Here is a 14344-nt window from a genome sequence, read left to right as displayed (position 1 = left end):
GCTGGACGACTTCGACTCGGATGACTTCTTGGACGCATTGAAGCGCGACAAACTCTTTGCATCTACCGAACCCGGCGATCTCAACACTTGTGATGCTGATTGGTTGCTCGAACTCAACTCTGACGCTGAAGTCGACGAAGAATCCATCCTGCTCGACGAGGACGACAGTGATCTAGACGACGATGGTGCTTCAGCTGCGCAAGGGAGCCGAAGTGATGATGAGTCCGAAGAAGGCGAAGGTCTTGACGTCGACGAACTTCCAGTGGAGTTCGAGCTGACTGATGAAGATTTGGATCAGCTGCAGGCTAATGGTTGGGATACCTTCGCCGAACAACACTCCGGACGAGTTCTTCTCGAACCCATGCCGTTGTATGAGGGTCCGTCGGGGCCTACGAGAGCTGCGCTTTCGTATGCAGAGAGCCCACTAGCATTCTTCTACTTTGTCCTGCCCAAGGAGCTTTGGCGGATGATTGCTAAGGAGACGAACAGATACCGCACCGGCAGCATCGACGAGATCGCGCAGGGAATGCGAGCGCGAGCTCGTGCAAGACGTGAGACGACCCCTTCCACCATTGTGCTCTCTGTCGAAGAGTACAGAACGAAGTTGAAGTGCAAGAACCCGATACAGCCTCACGAGCTCGTGCGATTCACTGGTCTTCTGATTGTACGATCGCTCGAACCTCGACGTAAGAGTCTAAGTCGCCACTGGATCACCAAAGTTGAAAGGAGCTCTGTCACGCGGGACATTCGGGCAATTCATCAGTCGCGACCGCTTCCACGATATCGCGCGTTGCCTTCACTTCAACGACAATGCCAAGCAAGCTGATAGTGGTGATCGAGCTTTCAACATCAGACCTGCCATCCAAACACTTCAGAAAATATTCTTTCGCGGGTATCGAATGGGGCTCGCATCTCGTTCGACGAAGGGATGGTTTCAATGCGGCACCGCCGTAACCCGATGCACCAGTTCATGCCGATGAAGCCCAACAAGTGGGGTACGGTGTTCTACTTGACGTGCTGCGCCGAGACCGCGTATTGCGCCAGGTACGGAAGTGTTTTCAACGGATGATCCGTTATACCTTCCGTATGTTCCGCGGTTTATTCAGGAGGATGCTGAACGTGTTGTGTTCATTGTTTGATTAGGCTTGAAATCTACTGCGGGAAGGCGAACGTCAACGAGGAGGCTGTTGCACAACGTGCTGTAGTCAAGAATCTTCTGCACGTGCTTCGTGGCCAGCCTGCTCAGCATCTGATCTGCACAGACAACTTCTACACTTCCATCCCGTTGTCACACAAGCTACTCGGTATGAGGCATTGTCACGTTGGGACCATGCGAAAAGATTGCAGAGGCTGGTGCAAGGCCATTGACTTCACGCAGAAGAGGCGACCCAAGAGGATGCCTCGCGGAACGTATCGTTTTAGTGTCTGGCGAGATCATCCTGAGATTGTGGCGCTGGCCTGGATGGACAACAAGCCCGTGCGGTTCCTCGGCACTGGCTGCTCAACCCAGCTAACGGAAGTCACGCGGCAGGAGCGCGACGGCTCATTCTCAACAGTTCCCTGCCCTAGGCTGGTGCGTGAGTACCATGAAGCTATGGGAGGCGTGGATGTTCATGATCAACTACGACTACAACGACACTCCATCCAGCGTGCGATTCGGATGAGGAAGTATTACAAGACAATTTTTGTCAGCTTGGTCGATCTGGCAATGGTAAACGTGTTCATCGTGCACAAGATCGCGATGCAACGTCGTGGCAAGCCGGTGCCCACACATGCAGCGTTCGTGAGGCGCCTCCACATCGACCTACTCAACCAAACCAATGAAGACTTTGTTGGGGAGACGACTTGGAGGATCTCGTAACGGAGCCGCTACCACGCCTTCCACACATCCTAGAGAAGACCGAAAAGGTGAATGGGAACAAGCGGCGCCAGTGGCTGTGTAAAGGCTGCTCTGCGTATGCTGGTGCTGGCGTGCGGAGCTACGAGACAAGTTTCTTCTGCGCAATATGCTCACATGAGAAGAAAGGAAGGGTAACGCTTTGCAACAAGCCACGTCGGTTGGGGCACGGCAGAGCCCTCACGTGCGATCAAGTGTGGCATCAGAGCTGGAAGAATGGGACTGCCATCCGCCGCAGTTGCAACACAAGATCCGGTTCGTCAAGAAGTGTAGGCTAGAGGTAGATGAGGAAGAGGAAGGCAACTAAAGTGAGAATTGAGTTGAGAGTTGCTTTGCAGAATGATTGTCGTTTTTGGTGAACCTTGGTTGTCCCGTCGTTGCTGTTGGGAATAACGGTTTTGCAAGGAGATTGCAATGCAGAGTTTTTGCGCCGTTTTTGTACTGCACATCACCCTAACCTAGCCAATCAGTGGACTCGTTTTGACCACGTGTTATGCGAAAGGGCTTATTTATGATATATTGTACTGATTTTCCGGTATACGTTAATTCATATGCTAAGAATAACGGAGAATCCGGAATTCCGATCGGATTAGAAATGTTGAAGCAACTTGGTTTGAGAACCTTCAGCATCTTCGCGCAACTTCAGGCACCTTTGAGCACCTTCACTTGAGCACTCTCAGCAACTGCGAGCAACGTCAAACGAAGTTGCAGACTTTCACGTTCGTGGTAAACTCGAGTTCTACTCGAATATTTTGAGTAGCACGGATCGATCTCCACGGGACCGGTCCGGACTACAAGCGCTAGCATTGTTCAAAGGCAACATGCCCTGCGACATGCTGCTTGCGGCAATGCTTACTCGGTTGCTTAAGAAGACAGCACGCTAACTTAAGTTTAGATCCTGAACACTATATTAAACCGCTGCTGCGCCACGAGTTTGCAGTTCCAGCTAATCATCTATCTAGAACGTTCAGTCGGTCGCTATAATCTCACGCGACCGTGATCGGAACCACGTTACTGTTGCAGCAATGCGCTAAGGCTTCCATCAACTTATGTGGCACTGTTCGCAAGATGACCGACCTCGTTGACCCCCCCCCCCCCCCCGTTGTACCAGATCAATATGCATTCGCGCCAAACCTGACGCAGCGAAAAGTTGCGCGGCTTTCGGGAGATCACTGACATCATACTTCTGCAAAACAACATGGGAGACGCTAACCGTATGCCATGCCAATGCGTACAGTCAACAATTCAATAATCTAAGCCAAGCCACAACGCCAACCTTGTGCCGGCTTTCACGCCGAGGTCTTAGTCTTAGACACTGACATTGTAGATATATCCAGGCCCATCGATACAACACTACACTACTCGAAGTGGAAATTGACGTTCTTTATTGGGAGCTAATTTTGTGACTGGAACAGACCTATTAGCGTTCGTGCACGAGCTGCACCGCTGCTCAGCGTGAGTAGCTTTCCATTGCTTGGCGCACTGGTGGTGATATACAATGTGCTGTCTTCAAGGCGGCCATTTCCCAAAATCTGTATCGACCACTATCGATTTAACGTTAGACCATGACGCGTTGTTACTTCAGAATCTCTGTCAACATTTCTTCTGCTGGGTGGTACACCAAAAATCAAGGACAGAAACACCCTTTCCCGTTGGGATGGCTACAACGAGTCTTCCTACAACGCAGACACATAATTACTAGCACAATGCCGGATCAAAGTTGCAATCCTTTCGCACTCACCAAGGTAGTAGCCGATGTTATTGGTAATTAATGTCCTGGGCTCCAAATCGTCTTGAATAAAATGACAACTATTGCCTTCCTCCTCAACGAAGTCAGCAATCAAATTCTTCAGGCAACTTTGTGTTGGCGAAAAGAGTTAACTAAGTTTTGGGCGTGCTGTGGAGTAAATACCACACATGTGCCACACGGTGATATGCTAGGCTGACAATAGTGCTGAAACGTGCCCATGGTTTGGCGACAAAAATCGTAGAGGCTCTTTATTGTGGTGTTTGTTTTGGTGAACACGTATTTCTGTTCATAAATCCTGTCGTCAAATAGTTCATGACAGTTCTGGGGGGAGCAGCATTTATCAGCTCGTGGTAGTGTCATCCCTTGCAGAATGATTATTATTTGTTAGGCACACAAAAATGCAAGCATATTCTTGGTCACGCACATACCGCAGTTATGATGGTAGCTAAGGGGCTAATATTGACTCCAGTAGTGTGCCCACGAAAGCGGGCCATGCGCGCAGCACGCTTACGCGTTCCTCTCGACTGCTGCTGGCAGCCATGTTTGCATGAATACTTCTTGGCCAATTGAGGAGTCATGGTGTGAGTTGGTGCACGAACAACATCGCCGGCTGATAGATCATACACATACATGTACAACCCGATTAGTAAAGAAAGTGTGTACAAGAAGAGTAAACAGATGTGTCCTTACAGGGTAGAGCTGTCAGCTGCGCAGGAAAAAACTGACTTATCGTTTTGGCATGGTTGATCTGTCTCCTCTTGTACATTTTGACATACATGCACACCCGCATCACATTTAGTAACAAGTTGCTTATTTGCAGGAACAGCTTACCGTGTTTCTTCCTCCCCACTCATACCAGTTCGATCGCGTTTGGGCTCGCGTAGCGTTTGCCGCACCTCTTCATCGCTCGACCAGTCGTTGTCATCGTCATTAGACTCCTCCTCGCTATCCTGGTGTTCTGTGCGTGCATGAACGCAGACATGTACGCTTTTAGGTGATGGATGAAAACCATAAAATGAAGCACTTTCTTCTTTTACGATTTCGCTTTCGCTCTGTGCGGCTCTGATCCTTGTGTTGGCGCTTTGACTTCCCTGACATAGTGTTCGAACACCGACACGTCTACCTGCATGTGTTAGTGGCCTCACGCAACACTCGACATCGAAGCGCACGAACTCACCTCGGAATTTGCCGCAGATTCCCGCAAGTTGCGCAACTTGTAGAGGTCTGTGGTTCAAATCACAAAATGGCAAATGGCGTTTAAACATCGTGATCCGGAATTTCTCAAATAAACGATTATTCATGAGTTTTGCGCATTATTGTCAAGGTGCTAGACCCTTCAGTACGATTCTCCTGGACACCTGTTCAAGCAACTTGTGTTTGAGCACCTTCAGCAACTGCCGTTTGAGCAACTTCAGCAACTTGCACGACAGATGCCATGGACCACGCGGTGGTGAGTGGGCACTTTTCAGTTCTCCGTTGGCTGGATGAAAACCAGAAGGTGGGTTTCACGACTTCAGCGATGGATAAGTCGGCCAGGATAGGCCGTATCGATATTGTGCAATGGTTGCATACTCACCGTACTGGGGTAGGCTGTACGTCGGCAGCAATGGATTACTTGGAATTTTCAGAGTGAACAGGTACGAGCAGGTGTCGAGGGAGGCCTTCCGGATTTGTGTGCTCCGTGGTGACCTTCACACTGCACGATGGATTGCTACGTTACGCCAGCTTGGCCCCACCCATTCTTTCGCGCCTTTGGCTCTAAAATAGGGGGCGAGTTGTTCTCGTGGCAGATCGAGGGTTGACGTCCTATAGTATAACTACGCTTGACTAATATACTTGACGCGACTACGCTACGAAACCACACCGTGTCAACGGATCCTAGGCCCAACACTATCTGCACAACAAACAGGAATAGCAGTGAATAAGACGCGAAGCATACACGTCCCTAGCATACAACAAGTTGACGTTTCATTTAGAGCAAGTGCCTTCCTGTCCAGACAACGGAAGCAAAAGCTTCGAACCTGCCCCAATATTTGCAGTGACAAGCAGCAACGCTCTTACAATATCCAGCTTTTGCACCTTACTTGGCCTTCTTCTCTTCTCCAGCGTTGGCCTCCATAGCAGTCGCAGATTCCTGGAGCGCAGTGAACTCTTCCTTCGCAAACTCCAAGAACTGCTTGGCGTTAACGCCGACGCACGGGTCCACAAGCACGTTCAGACCAAGGTTATCGCCCATCGACAGGATGGCCACACCAAGGTTCACGTACGGCGGCGGGGGCACAAAGCCGTAGAATCCCGAGACTTGGCTCTTGCACAAACTCATCTCCACCACACTGGCACGGACGTTGCTTATCGCGACCGAGATACGGCCCGTAGTGAAGTGCACAATGAATCGCATGACCGGCGCCGGCAGCATCGAGATGAGGTGGCTCGACCAGTACACGAAGTACTTCTCCAGCGAGTTCTTGGCCTCGTTCATAGCAGCCGTGACTTTGTGCAGACGCTCAGCGGAGTCCTCAATGCCGACCGGGAGGTCGACCACGAGCGATGAGAAGCGGTTGCTAGTGTGGCGGATGACCTCCGTGCTTGAGCGCATGTCCACGGGGATGGCGCAGCGCACCTTGAGCGTCAGCGCCACCGAGCCACCGACAGCCAGCATCGTCTTGCGCATAGCACCGGCCACGACGTGCAGCATCACGTCGTTCACCGTAGCACGGAAGTGCTTGCCCACGGCCTTGGTCGTTTTGACCGAGTAGATCATGTTGTAGGACAGACGTTTATGCTTGCCACCGGGGCGCTTGAACACGGTGGCTGGCTCGCGTCGAGCCACCAGCGCGAACATGTGGTAGGATATGATGTACAGCGACCACATACAGACATAGAGGAAGACCAGGATGTCCTTCAAGGTCTGGACCAGGGGCTTGCTGGGCTTCTTGGTCTTGTGGTTCTTCTTGTGGGCCTGCGCGCGCTTCTCTAGCATGGCGTCGAACATGGCGCTCTGGTCGCTGAGCTTGGCCATGGCCGTGGCCAGTGACGTCCCGTCGCCCAGACAGTGGTGCACCTTCCAGCCGACGCTGGTAACGCCCGGGTTGCCCTTGGGGTCGTGGATCACGTGCATCTCCCAGAGCGGCTTGTCAAAGTCCAGCGGCGAGTTGACCAGCGCCGACTCGACGTACGACATGGTGGTCTCGCCCTCCTCGACCGTGTGCTCCACAACGTTCTGCGCCACGTCGCAGTCGGACAGCACCACGTACTTGTACACGCCAGTGTGGTAGTCTCCGCGCACGACGCTTCGCCAGCGCAGGAAGAAGGTGTCGTGCAACAGGCGTGCACGCAGCCGCTCCACGTACTCGTCCTAGGTCATGTGGCCCTCCACGGTCAGCGCGGACACGGGGATGGACAGGTTCGACGGCACCTCCGTCACGAGCGTCGAGAGCCCAATGTTGCTGAGCTTGTGCGTGAGGTTGCGGCGCTTGGAGGAGCCTTCGTCGTCGCCCGCGTTCTGGCGCTACTGCGACACGGTGGACACGACGCCCGAGAGCGCCAGCACGAGCACCAGTGCCATCAGCAGCATAGGCGCGTCGCTCAGCGTGGGTCCGTTGGCCGCCATGCGGGTCAGTAGACTGTTCTCCATGTCCATCGCCGTATCGGTCGCTTGTAGAGCTTCTTTGGTCGATGGTCTTTTCAGGAATGGCGCACCAAGTCAACGGCGATGACCCCAAGCGGCCGCCAGATGCGTGCGTTTGCAGAAAGATTTTGCAGTAATTTAGATTTGATACCCTTTCATAATAGATACTATGAAGATACAGATACGGATCCTTTTGTAACTTTAATTTCATATACCCTTTCTAAATGGGCTAGTATCAGTGTTGTATATTGAAAATGAATGCTGTAATAGGAAGTGTAAAATGGAACGATGACGCGCCGTCGGACCCAGCCAATGTGCGCTCGAGTAGACATGCGACATGCACTTTGACATCAACATATCGGAGTGCGTCGGCGATCACTTGCGCGAGGTCAAGCACGGGCAGTGCACTTTGGCCCGCCGCTGTATTGCTTCAGCAGGAAGTTTGACTCGACTACTGTCACGGTGGTGACTCAGGGTGAGCACCGACCGCTTTATGCGCGGCCGCTTCAGGAGCGCCAATGTGGCAGTGTGCAAGCCTTGCACCAGCGCTCTCGCAGACAAAGGCAACGATATGGTGAAGCAATTGACTCAAGTGCCGGGGGAAACCTCAATCTCGTACAATGGGATATGGAAGGCCTCTTCCCACCTCCACTCGAACCGATCCAAAGTATTGTACTGCGAATATTGTCGATATGCTGTGGCCAAGAATACCAGCGCCACATGTAGTCGTCTCTCAAAGCCGCCACGGTCTTCCAAGAAGTCGACGAAACTTAGATTGTCGTTCGTTTCCGACAAAGTGCGTACACAAAGCTACATGTACTAAGCGCCGACGAGATTTTGAGGCGTACGAGTCTCTAGCGTTCAACCTCACGCTGGACATCGTGCTGCGACTGATGGGATATCGATTTTTGCAGCTTGCATGGTCTTGATGCGTCACGCTTGGAGAACGAACGGTTGAGCAAGGTTGAGTGAATGCTGCGTGGTGTGACGGAGGATAGCTGTGGGGTGCCGATTCTCGCGCTCGATCGTTAACCAAACTGCCTCAACACCTGCGAGCGGTGGCATTTTCAAGTTCACGATTCGTCTTGACAAAGTAAGCTTTTCGTGTACAATTAAGAGTTTTCGAGTGTCGGCGTTTGTTGGGGTATGTGCGGATGCGGGCCGCAAGGACAATGTCCTAGCATGCCGAATTTGTGGTGCTTTTCATGGAGAAGGGCGGCGTCATCTGGAGGATGACGTGGTTTATTGCATTTTTTGCCGAGACAGACTTGTGCTGCTGGTAGCTATGTGGCTGACGCTCACTTGGGTCAGCGAGTTCATAAGTCAATTGAGACGCCGTCTCGTTGCCGGCACGTTCCCTCACGCAGGAAGTGATGAAGCGTTGCTGGCCTAGCTGATTGGATTAAGGTTCGCATGAAAGAAAAGTACGTGCAAAGTAGTGGACGCACTTTTGGATGACTTTTAGATAAACAGTGATGGCATTCGTACTCCGGTAGGTGAATGTACGGCCGCGTGAGCTACCTCGAAGGGTTCATTAAGACGATCTTACTATAAATACTGCGGATAGCGCCAACATCAGCTTTTTGAGGGGCAGGTTGTGTAGATCAGATATACAATTGTTATCTTATCATCTTGAAAATGTCGAATGGGCCCTAAGGATATGGACCAAGTTTGGCAAAGGTCATATCAAGATAGTTAGTTGACTATGACCTGTAGTAAAATGGTACATCCGCTGAAGTATTTTTATTTGTGTGTGTGTGTTAGGTATATTGTTTTATACCTCCGCTGAAGTACGGGCACTCTGTGTATGCACACATTGGGGTTGTTTTGGTCATTAAAGAAAACAGAGTTCCCCTTACACTGACCAGAAGCAGCATTCGCAGTTAAAGCGGCCACGCCTTCTCGAGATGCTTGAGGAAATGGTCGTCGTTTATCGGTACTTCGGTGCGGCCAAAATTGTCTTGGTCGTTGAGTGCAGCACGAGCTGCGTCCGTGAGCTGATCCCACATGATCAGATCCTGGACTTCGCCAGAAGCATAATAGGGCACTAACTCAGCGCACTCATAAGTGGGCATCATGCGATAAAGGCTTGGAGTGGTGCCATTTCTAAGCGCCTCTGCAGGTACATACTTGTGTCCATACTTGTTCTCGGACGTTGATAGCGACAGACCCAACACTTTCGGGTTTTCTAGTGCGGGGTCGTCGATCCACACAACAGCATTAGACCAATCGTGGCGCCAATATGCGCGGCTGTCCCAAAAGCCCTTCGGGAAGTACCAGGCGTACATGATGGCCCAGACGTCGTTGTGCCATTCAGCACGGCCGTAGACCTGTGAGCCCAATATAGGACCCGTACAAGCGGAAGTACCCTTGGTTCCTTTGAGGCCTCCGCTGGTCTCACCCGCAGAGTTCACAGCGGGGTACGAGGCGCATCCGTGTTCAGTGTCAATGTGGAGTTCCGGCTTGAACTTGACGCCAGATTTTTCGGTGATTGTAACAGGGTCCGGTTGAGGGAACGGCTGTACTTTGTCGTGGTCAATCGAGGCGGCCTCGACGGAGAAGAACGCGACAGCCACGACAACGAAGAGGCGTCCGATGTTCATCGCTGGAGCTGGGATTCTGAGTCGTACTGTTAGGAGTAGCTTGTGGTTGGCACAAAGAAATCAAAAGTGAGCGTTTAGTGATTCTTTCCCAATGGCTGGCAGCTAGAGCCAGTGGGATATCTTCGTGAGGACGCCAAGAAAACTCCACAACAACACAAGTTAATCCACAGCGATGGTCTACTGCACAGCTTTGGAACCGAGTCAATCCACCGTATACAAGTGATCTGTATGTATTAATATTAATACATGGTGTGTTAGTGGTTATCATTCAGGTTGATGACCACACAGTGATGAAAAGGTGTGCCGATCAGCAACATGAAGAAAAAAACTGTTTATAATATAAGGGAGAGCGAAATCTAATCCACGGATTACTATCTTAGTGAAACGAAACACTATTATTGTACTCGTCCTGGAAGGTTGGACCAAAACTTATTAACATGCCACACAAATGGCAATAGCTCTTCGCACTTTTTATCCGATCAGATTAAGACGGTCACAACACTGTTCCTTAGTGCGTTGTACGTGCATTACAACTTTTACTTCGCTAGCAACATGTCCGGGTCAAACACCAAGGCGCGAGAGCTGACCCCATGTCCGAAGGGCTTTGTCGTACGGTGTCACGAGTTCATGACTATATCGAAGGAAGGAGGGCTCTTTAGGGGGAAGCGGCCCCGAGACCTTGTAGCTGCGTGTATGAAGATTGCTCGTGGCACCGCTACGACCGTAATGGACGAATACAGAGCCGACAACATTACCAAGTTCGAGGTCGGTGCACCATATTCGCGACGCCAGCACCTTATCAGGAGTATATCGTTAACCTGATAAATATGATATTTTCATCCCAAGCCAAGCAAGCGGGCATGAAACGAGGACAAACTACCTCTGTAAATCGATGTTGGCTTAAATGATTTGAGCCCCTGGATAAAATATCTATGGACGTTTTTTTACTACATTTGCACTTTCGCCTGTAAATCCATGTGTATTGCCCCTCCTCCAATCAGAAGTGCTCCTCAAGAGCAACCCGTTTCCCGCAACTCTGAAGCCTCAGGAGTGCGTTTGTAAAGCGACCCGTAGCGCAGTAACGGCTGCGATTCAGCCGATTTTGACCTCATTTTATGAAATCTAGACCCAACTTTGCACCCTATATCTAAATGTCGCTATAGGTTTTAGGGCTGTGAATCTTCAACACCGATGGCTACAGTTTGGTCCAACGACTTGTGAGTATCCGACACCCTTCTGACTTTTGGATTCGCCCCCCTTAAAAATGATAATTCACAATCCCTGTGGAAAAGCAGACGTTTTGCTAAAACCACCGAATTAGCACTCGCGAATGCTGCCATTAGATTCAGGAGGGGGGTTACCCAGAGAACCCTCCCAGCGCGGGGAACGATTCGAACAAGGTCCAACACTTGCATTAGACGTTTACTTCTCCTCTAGTCATGATATCTACTAGATGTCTTCTTCATCAGCGACCTCACCAACCTCAGCATCAAGGAGCTGCAAACGCTCTAGTTCCTCAGCAAGAGAATTAGACGAGGCCTCAAACATTGGGTCGACAGGCGGCACAGCAAGTATGCCGTTCGAGATCGTCGAATCGGACAGTCCCTCCCACACACTGGCAACCCAGCCACGTCATTCCTGGACGGCGCCTTGACCTCGCTGCTGCTGCTCTCCCTCCCCGCCAGCTTGGTCATCAGCCAGTTTACCCAGCGCTGCCGCAGACGCTGCTTCAGCGGGCGGTTCCAAGCAATGTCCGCCGGCTGGCAGACGCCTGTGTGCCCTGCTGGTACGCCCAGCAAGTGGATGTTGAGGTCGTGAGCGCGGTTGCGTACCTCCAGCGTTCAATGTGCAGAGAAGTCGTCGAGGAGTAGAAGGACAGGCTGTTCTGGATGCTGACGTCCACCGAACTGATACTCCAGCCAAATGAGAGTCAGCGACGTGTTCCACCAACCCGTGCTATTAACGTAGATCTGGACGCCATGTCTGTCCTGGAGGCTCTCGGTCTGCTTCCAAAGATGCTTGCCGAAGCTGTGTCTTAGCTCCGTGTTATCGGCTTGCGTCGCTGCGACCTTGGATGGGTGGCCCTTCAGTATCAAAAACGGCGTCCGCTTCTCGCCGAAAGAGGACCCAAGCAGCATGCACGTCACCCTCTCCTTGTCATCGCCACATGTACGAACCCACACCGTTCGTGCGCCGCGCTTGTTGAGCGTCGTGCGCGGCACGTACTTGAAGACAACGGGCGTTTGATCGACGTTGTAGGCGACATCAACGCCTAGGCGGTGCATGACTGCGCGCATCCTGGTATTAAAGCAAGAACAACAGCCTCGCCGTCTGCGGGACTCTTCTGTCCTTGGCGCATACGCGCACGGAACCGCAGCTCATGGCGGCGCATGAATCGAGCCCGCCAAGCCCATGTACCGGTGAAAACGCCGCGCGGTATACCATCTGCTGCCGCATACTCCTGGGCCTTGAGCTGGAGCATTAGAGCCGAAACTGGCTCCCCATCGGCATGGTAGGCGTTGACCCAGCGAAGAAGCTGAGGCTCCGTCTCAGACGAAAGCACAGTGGCACTTCCTGCAGGTCTGAGCTTGCGCAGCACGCTGAACGAGCTGCTCTTCCCGGCCTTCTCGATGGTATCGCGGCGTTTCCGTCACAGGTAGATGCTCTTGCGCTTAGTCTCGAGCGAGGTGTCTTTGGCCTCAGGGTAGAACTTGGCGAGTGCAGAGGACACTCCGTGAGAATCAGACCGGTGAATGACATGGAGTCGAAACTCATACGTCGGCGTAGAGCGCTTGTACTGCTGAGCGCGGCGGCCTCCATCTTCACTTGCTCATGCGCGGCCCATGAAGAGTTGGGAAATGATTGAGCTTTAGAGGTCTGGTGCCAAACTTTTATCGATCCTTGGCCACCAATTTTTGGAGGTGTCGGAAATGACAACGATCCGGTGGTGTCCAAATTGCAGTCATCGGATTGGCTAATATGGCTTGTCGGATATAACATTCTGTCGGATACTGCACAGGTTATACGGTAGAACAAAACCCTTGGATATAGGTTAATCTTACGTGAATTACTGCATGCTACAGCGCTACACTGTATAGCGCGTATTTACTCACTACCACGATAGTCGAGTTCTTAGCTATTATTAATATGTCTTAGCAATGCGAGTAACGAGCAGTAATCCTTCACAGAATTTGTGACTTCGTGCATGACTTCTCTCGTGTTCGATATGTCTGGCTTAGTCTTACTTTGTCCCTGCGCTTAAGGAGTTTGTACTATTATTGCGTACTTAATGGCACACAGACGCTTGCGCAAGGTCTACGTGCGTGAGCAAATTGTGCATAGCTCATTATATACGTCGCAGTAGCTGCACTAATCGTACCCCGCTATTTCTTCAGTGCCATAACTGTGCAGCTGTATAATGTGAAACTTGGAACCACCTGGACATGAAGAATGGAAACCCGCACTACGTGTTATTCAAGCTTGACGCGCTGTTAGCGCTTGCGCGAAACATGATCTGATCCAGCTTACAGGACTCTCGTAGCCCGTATAGTTCATTGACTACTTAGTTATGACACCTTGCAGGCTACATCGTACGTAACGCACAGATCACAGCTCGCATGTGTTTATTGTGCTACGTATGTAAGATCATAGTACTTCATGAAAGCGCTGAGTGAGAGTTAATACAATAGTTAAACAGCATATGCCATCCTAATCACCATGTATGATCCTATAGTGTCTGCCTTCCAACGCCTTTTTGGTAAAAATTAAAGGAGCACGATAGCTTCATTCACGCGCCGTCTTCTACGCACTCAACATAATCGTGCCCTACACACGCGCGCAACGAAGATGTCACTACAGGTTGCGTAGTGTTCATGGTGACGTGTAGTGCACGCACAATGAGGGTACACCTTGTTATTTTGGCCAGCGCTACGCTACTGTGTGGTACTTCAGCGTGTAGAAGCGTGCTCTTACAATATATCGCGCATGGCTATCTCACTCCGTGTCAATGAATAGTGTGCGGTAATGTGTGCAAAGCGGCCGTGACTGCAGTTGACTGCGCTCACACAACGTATGCTCGTCGCTGACATGCAGGCTTCATCAATGTGTCCTAAGCGAGCGGTACTTACTGTATAATCGCGCGACCTAACATAGTAAATTTGTGATGTATAGTAGCACTGTCAATGTCGAATTTTATTCATGCATCTTGCGGGTGCGTCGGTGTATACTGTATAGATCGCAACCGGCTCGTCGCTGCTAAGTATCATTGCGCTAACAGCATGAAGGACTTCTGATCACGGCAGCGTATAGTGTAGGTTTATAGTCTATAGCTGTGGTCTAGCGCGCGTTAGTCAGCAGTCAGCAGCACCCCTCTAGTACTATCACTGCAAAAAGGGTATTACAAAATGCGGTTGCTACTGCGCCCGATTTGCAGTCTCCACGGCAGGTTTTGTTATAATTTTGTAATT

General features: G+C 51.1%; 1 protein-coding gene across 1 annotated transcript; it reads right to left on the bottom strand.

Moving 5' to 3' along the window:
• Nucleotides 1–5727: 5727 nt before the first annotated feature.
• KRP23_11240 (putative diacylglycerol O-acyltransferase) lies at nucleotides 5728–7287 on the bottom strand (the record flags this gene model as incomplete). The annotated part of the gene is made up of 3 exons (XM_067881770.1): nucleotides 5728–7002; nucleotides 7063–7155; nucleotides 7204–7287. The coding sequence occupies 3 exons, from the start codon at nucleotides 7285–7287 to the stop codon at nucleotides 5728–5730; spliced, it is 1452 nt and encodes a 483-aa protein (XP_067741052.1).
• Between the last annotated feature and the right edge of the window lie 7057 nt (nucleotides 7288–14344).

The sequence above is a fragment of the Phytophthora ramorum genome (genome assembly GCF_020800215.1).
Source record: "Phytophthora ramorum isolate Pr-102 chromosome Unknown Phyram_PR-102_s0011, whole genome shotgun sequence".
In the NCBI taxonomy this organism is placed as follows: Eukaryota; Oomycota; class Peronosporomycetes; order Peronosporales; family Peronosporaceae; genus Phytophthora; species Phytophthora ramorum.
The sequence above is the reverse complement of the archived record's forward strand: the minus strand, read 5'-3'. Positions and strand labels throughout refer to the sequence as shown.